The 7,211-nt window shown below is 43.2% G+C and overlaps 1 protein-coding gene across 1 annotated transcript in view; it reads right to left on the minus strand.

The window, feature by feature from the left end:
- DPYSL3 (dihydropyrimidinase-like 3) overlaps positions 1-7,211 on the minus strand; it is a 35,153-nt gene that overhangs the window by 23,145 nt on the left and 4,797 nt on the right. The window contains exons 2-5 of the mRNA XM_008581588.1: positions 6,212-6,396; positions 3,484-3,648; positions 1,369-1,430; positions 412-492 (exon numbers count right to left, since the gene is read on the minus strand). Of these exons, the coding sequence (XP_008579810.1) occupies positions 412-492; positions 1,369-1,430; positions 3,484-3,648; positions 6,212-6,396 (493 nt within the window). The remainder of the gene's footprint in view (positions 1-411; positions 493-1,368; positions 1,431-3,483; positions 3,649-6,211; positions 6,397-7,211) is intronic.

Below are 7,211 nucleotides of genomic sequence, written 5' to 3' on the forward strand. Positions count from 1 at the left end.
ATCAGCTCTCTGGCTTCTGAGAAATGCTGCCTTAGGATTTTTCTTTAGGACAGAGAATGTCACGTAGCTTTTGCCTCATTTTCAGAAGAGAATCAGGAATGCTGTCGCATTTAACAGCCCAATTTGAAAACCTATTCTTCCAGGATGCCTTTTTTGATTCTCCAGAAAGGCCAGACCTTTTCCTGTCTTACAGCATTTTCTAGTTTCTCCTTACTAGTCTACATTCTCCCCTCTTTTTCCCTCCACCTGGACTGTGAGGTTCTTTAGGGCAGATTCTATCTTTAGCAGAGTATTTATGATGGTGCCTTGCATATACTGAGAGCTCAAGCAACACCAAAGAAAAGAGAGAACAGATGGGATGCAGACCCCAGTCCCGCAGAAAGCACACTTCAGCACGCTGCACAGTGATACCTGGGCAATGATATCCCCATTCTCAGCATGAACTTGAGCGATCGCCCCCAGCTCTCCCAGGCAGGTGAAGATCTCGTAGAGCTGAAATAGAAATGAGTCTCTGTCAGTGTTGAAAGCCACTTTTAGCTACCTTACACAAGGGCCAATTACTAGAGCCAGAGCTGAAATAAGTTAGGATAAACCAGAAGAAATGAGTGACTAGGACAGAAATATGTACTAAAAGACGAAAAACTAAAGAGAAGTGTAAGTCCAAAGAAACTGTTTAAAGAACCTATCACATCTCGTAGGCAGATAGGACAAATAAATAACAAAGTGCTACCAACCCCTTTTTTCTGCCTCTGACACACATTTTTAACGGAATTACTTCTCATTGAGCTGAGACAGAGTTTCAGAATCCTTCTCAACAAGTGTTCCAGAAAGCCACTGCAGTCCAGCCAGAAGCTAGCACAAAAGCTAACATCCCTATATCTTAACCTCTCAAGGTAGAACTATCTTTACCTCCTAACCAGGAGGTATGGGAGTTAATTTCTTGTATTTCTTCTGAAAACTTGACATTTGTCTAAAACAGACACATGCCATGAATTTCATAAGGAGAGAGTCAGGACAAGCCGATTACTCCAAATAGCAGAAGGCCCTCCTGATCCTGCAGGGTGGTGAACATCACACTTTCACTGAGCTTATAAGGTGCTTGGAGCTTGTTGGGTAGATGGAGATTTAGGCATGCCCGTCCTCTTACTCTTTTGAGAAAGCTACTGCCAGTGGAAATTCTAGCTCCCTGTCTGCCATGCCATGGGCACCATGCCCGTTACTTTATTTAAAATGTGGCATGGACTGCAGGACTTCAAGAGGCACTCTGGTCCAGCGGTCTCCCACAGTGGCCACAGTGACTCATGTTACAAGGGCCAAGGTCATCATCAACAATAGGAAACCCAAACCACACAGCAAATGGGTTGTTACCTCTGTGTTGGACACTTGATACAAATCCTTATAGGCCATGTAAACCATGAAGGAGTTAACCCCTGCAAGAAAGGGAAGAGAGGAAAAACAGGAGAAAGACAACATCATCACGACCACCCTCCATCCTTTGTTCCCACTACTAGCGCCCATGGGACCCTAGTACATTACCCAGGCTCCTGTCTAATATAAAGCAGATACGTCACATTCTCTAACAGCATTTTACTATGCCAACCCCCACCCTGCAAAATCAACAATCCTTAAGTGACATCAGAGCAGAAGCATCTCTTCTGCAGTTCTTCACTTCCCCCAGCTCCTAGTACTCCCCAGCCCAGAAGGCCAATACATTTCAATATTGCTCCAGGCAGTAGCTGTCATCAAGATTCATTCTAGCACACTATTTGTGTTTACAAACTGGGGGTGGCACCAGCTGGAATCCACCAGACACTAGTTCAGTGAGCTGGGAATACTTAACCTTGCTGGGCCTTGGTTTTCTCACTTGTAAAATGGAAAAATAACAATACCTACTTCATAAGGTGGCTGTGAACATTTAAAGGGGATAACACAGAGCTCTTAGCGCCAGGCCTGGAACATATTCAGTCTCTATTAATGTAATTCCTGGGATCAGCTTACTGCGCTATTTGATGGATGCCTGCTCTACATTAGACCTGTGCAGGCTGTTGGATCTGAGAGAACTAAGATACAGACTCTGCCCTGGGGAACGAACAGAGCTAATGGGTGGAAAGCAAGCTTCCCCTTGTGCTTAAGTATCTAAGTTGTAAGAGTTATAAAGAAAGAGCTATTTAATTTTCACCCAAAAGAAACTATTAATGTAGCGATTTACAGAAATAGGTGGGACTGGGGAACAGAATCACTTTGAGGCAAGGAGAATAATTTTGGTCTCCAACCATGAGGGCCATCTCAGCCCGCAGTGTTCCAGGCCAAAACCGGGTTGTAATTTTAGAACTTCCCTACCCAGAGTGGTTCAACTCAGGGCAGTTTTTCCCAAAACTACCCTTCCCCAAAGCCTCTGCGTCATCCGTGGAATGACACGGCCATTTGGTAGGGAAGCGGGTGTTAAAGCCATTCACTTTTCTACCCCAGCTGAGATACACGGTGTGAAAGGAGATGCAGAAAGAAGGGAGGGGGTTGATCTCACATTCTGTGTCACCAAGGATGGGGCAGGACTTTTTAGGTAAGGAGGTGGATGGACAGAACAACTCATCCTGAATGGCCATCCTTTCCCCTCAGACCCAGGGCACGCTCTCTTCCTCTGAACTCCTAGCTGTTGTGTCTAGACTGCCCATGTGACAACAGCTCTTGCATCTGTGGCATTTTTACTGCTGCTCTTCATGGACCTGCTTCCTTTCACCCTGCGTGCTCAGCAAAAGCCATTACTTACACTCCCCCAGCCCCCCAGGCCACCTTACAAGGGTGAGCACGTTGCATGCTGCATGCATGTGTGCATATATGGTAGTGGGGAGAGGGTGTGGTGAAGTATCTAATGATCAAAATGAGAAAGCAGCAGAGAACAGAGGAATCTAAGAAGTCACTGGAACTTAAATCACGTACTCACTGAGAGGGCGCGCGCACGCGCGCACACACACACACACACACCACACACACACACATACACACAAACATGTTTTCATGCTCTAGGCTCCTAGCCTGAATACCAACATATCCTTGCTCTCAGAAATGTCTTAGCATTTTCCAAGGATGTCATTGTTATGTACTAGTAATGGTTTGATCTCTGGAGTAGAAATGATAGGGGTTAAAAATCCCTAATCTCATATTTACTAGCCATGTGACCCTATGTTAGATAAGTTAACCTTTCCTAACCTCAGGTTGTTCCTCTATAAAATGGGCAGTATTGTGTGGAGGTGAAGAGCATAGACTTTGAATAGATCTACTGCTTACTAACTCCATGATCCTGGGCAACTTATTCTGAGCCTCAGTTTCTCCATCTGCAAAGTGGGAATAATAACAACCTGTCTCGTGCAAATCCTATAAGGAGTAAGACTGCCTAAACAAAGTGCCTCAAAAGAGTGGATGGGTGGGGGAGGGCCAGGCAAGGAGGGGCCATGAGGGGAGGGAGCAGGGCATGCTCAGGCTCACCTTTGTCCTTGATGAGGCTCTGCACCTCCTGCTTGACGCTGTCATTCCAGTGGGTGATGTCCACGTGCAGGGCATAGTCACAACAGCTCTTCCCATCAGCCCACTCACGCCACTTCTCATAGGCCTCAGTCAGGCTGGACTCGGGCTCAGGCACCACGTGGTCGACTGAACGACAAAGTCCCCAGATGGGTGACTAACCAACACAGCCTTTGCTCCCCTCTGCCCAGGCCTGCTCCTGCTTGCTTAGCTATGACCACACAGTCTCTATTTCCTGAGCATGGAATTAACCTTCAAAAGGGTTTCCTGGTAGCTTCAAGGATGCTGATGATTTAAATATCACTTAGCTATGTGGTTTTGGACAAATTACTGGCTTCTCTAAACCTCAGTTTTCTTTCCTTAAAATGGGGGCCTAGTGGGGTGGGAGACAGGGTGTAACAGTGACTTCCTTCTGTGTTTGTTATGAGATTGAATGAGAGAATGCATATAAAGTGTTTCATCTGATGCTTGGCACATAGTAAATGCTCAATAAAAGTTAGCCATCAATAAGGGCCTACTATGTGCCATTACTATCAGTGCTGTGGGGAGTCACTGCTAGTGATAAAAGTCAAACTCTCTTCCAAGGGGGGCAGGAGGGATTTTAAAGTTATGTCAGGGCACAAGAAATTGAGGCCTTCTGCTTGACACCATAGGAAAGAGCTGGCATCAGTTAAGTGAACCTGACACTTGGCCCACAGGTCTTATTTCCATGTCAACTCTTTGTCAAGAATCTGGTTTCCTTGAGGCCCAAACTTCCTTTTTCACCTGCAACCAATAATGACATGTACAGTTGGTGAGGATAAGGCAAAAGTTACACTCTTGTGGTCCCTGAGGCAGCAAAGGCAAGGTGTGAATTGGTACAACTTTCCTGAGAATGATTTTGAAACATATATCAAAAACATTTCATACCTTAACTCAATAATTATTCCCAAGCCTAAGAATTATTCCTAAGGAGATAAATGTGGCTGTATGCAAAATTTTGGTTCTAAGGATGATTGCCACCACAGACATTATTCATATACTTATATAAGTGAAAAAAAACAGAAACAAATGAAGTCTTTAACAGTAGGGAAGTTTGGTTCAATATAAAAATCAGATTGCCACCACAGACATTATTCATATACTTACATAAGTGAAAAAAAAACAGAAACAAATGAAGTCTTTAACAGTAGGGAAGTTTGGTTCAATATAAAAATCATGATGCCTTTTAAATGTTGTGTAAGAATAAATATACATGAATGGAAATATACCCATGACATATTATTCAGTGAAAATGGCAGGCTAACATGCAGAACATATATTATGATCCTATTTTTGTTCAATAGGGAAAAAAAAATGTGTAGAGTACATAGCCCAACTCTAACAGTGATGTGAGATTGTGAGGTATCTTTTCTTTTTGCATCTCTAGGGTTTCTAAATTATCTGTGAAGGACACAATTCTTTGCATGCTTTACTCTCTGGTCACCTGGAACTCTTGACTTTCCTCCTGCTCCTTCTCTAATGTAGAAGCATAATACAAATCTCAAGGATGCTGAACAGGTCCAACTCCTTGCCCAGATGGCAGAAAGCCAACCCAAGACCACTCATTTCCTCAGCCTTCTATCAAAGGCAGCCCAAGTGCACTTATCAGAAAGCAAACGCATGGAGCTACATTACTAATGTCTGGAACGACACCAGGGCTTTCATGGGCAGGCAGCTGCTGAGAAGTCAGCTGGCTTCCTCCCTTCAATGTCAGAAAAGCTTTGGTCTCCCTAAATTGCACCTTTTATGGCCTTGATGCAATTATCCTGGGCTTCCACACCCAACTAGCTGAGGTCGAACCCTGCAGGTACTCCCGTCAAAAGGAAGTAACTGACAGTGGATAATTCCACGACTCAGGCTGTTCTGTGCTCTTGGGTGGATGCATATGATGCTAAACAGTGCTCTGGCTGACCAAGTTTGAGGCCAGTCCTAGGATGGAACCCAATTCATTGGGATTCCTTTGGGACAGAAAGGACTGCCCTGGAACGCTATTGGTTCAGTAATGCAGTGAAATGCAACTCCCTAGGTTTCTTTGGAATTGTAATAGTTATAAAAAAAAAAAAAAAGAAAAAAAAACCCCACAAAAATACAAGCAAGCAAACAAACAAACAAAACACAAGGAAAACCACTCCCACAATTTGCCTAATTGTAAACACATGCATTGTTCAAAATACAATGCACACCAGATAGCTCTAAATGCCACTGAAACCAACTAATTTCCTAAGAACTATGTCTCCGTCACCGTTTTCTCTGTGATACTCCTTAGCCCCATTCACACTGCTCTGCCTGTGCCCTTTGTCCCTCCTCCCTCAGACCCAAGTTGACAGTTCTGAAATACCCTTTTGTCCACTATCCACAACTTTTTAAGTCCACTTTCCCCAGTGACTAGCCCAGAGGTGATATTTCCTGATTGCCCACCCAGTGCAGGGGTCAGCTCCTGCTGCTAAGGCAGATGCTGTTTTCATGGCATGAGCCTCACCAATCTCCTCCATGCGGTTATGGTGAGCTGCCCATTCCCTCATTACAACCTGCTTTTTTCAGGTCCCGTCAGGCAGAAAGTCTACAAACTGCATTGAGGGAAGTGTGCAAGCTATCAAGATAGCACTGTGGAACAGGATTCATTAAACGCGTGCCTCTGGGGAAGAGGAGTGTGTAAAATCTGAGGACTTACTAATCATGGTGGTGCCACCCGCTAAGGCAGCCTTTGTCCCTTGGAAGAAGTCATCCACTGTGGTCATTCCCTTGTATGGCATCTGGAAGTGAGTGTGGACGTCGATGCCTCCAGGGATCACCATCTTCCCATTGGCTTCGATGGTCTTCACTCCCCCAGGGACAATCAGATTGTCTCCAATTTGCCTGGTGAGACAGTGAAACACTGGCAATTTATAAGAGCAACTTCCAAGACAAACAGAGTGTTATAAGGATTTTAAACATTGTAAATTACATTTATGAAGTAGTCTTTGCAAGTGACTCACAAGCTTAGCAATCTATTATAATTAACATTAACTTACTGCATGTTATCAAATGGTTATGAGAGGAGATCACATGTTCTCAACACAATGAAATGATTACATTTTGTAATGATGAATATGCAAATTATCCTGATTTGATCATCACACGTTGTACACAGGTATTGATAGTCAAATCTGTACCTGACCAATACATATAATCAATTATGTTTCAATAAAAAAAGCTTAGCAATCTATAATATATATATGTCTTTGTTTATATGTGTGTGTGTATATATATATATATACACACACACATACAGAAAACAATTTTTGTAGACACAATACAATCTGATATATCATTTGGTGAGACCATGTGTCCTGGCTTAGTACTACAGTGATTTGACAGTGTCTAAAATACAGTGTGTGAAATGAATAGGTAAGGAATAAATAGGTGAATAAATAAAAAAGGGTTAGGAATAACATTTGGAGAAGAATCTAAAGAGCATAAAATAACAAATTGTTAGAAGAGACTGCAGAAGGTAATAAATCATTTAAAGAACAGGTGTTGGCAACAGAATACTACTCAGCCATAAAAAAAAGAATGAAATTCTGCCATTTTTGCAGCAACATGGATGAATCTGGAGAAAATTATGTTAAGTGAAATAAGCCAGACAAAGAAACAGAAATACCACATGTTCTCACTCATAACTGGCTGCTGGG

The sequence above is a fragment of the Galeopterus variegatus genome, unplaced genomic scaffold (assembly GCF_000696425.1).
Source record: "Galeopterus variegatus unplaced genomic scaffold, G_variegatus-3.0.2 Scaffold2401, whole genome shotgun sequence".
NCBI lineage: Eukaryota > Metazoa > Chordata > Mammalia > Dermoptera > Cynocephalidae > Galeopterus > Galeopterus variegatus.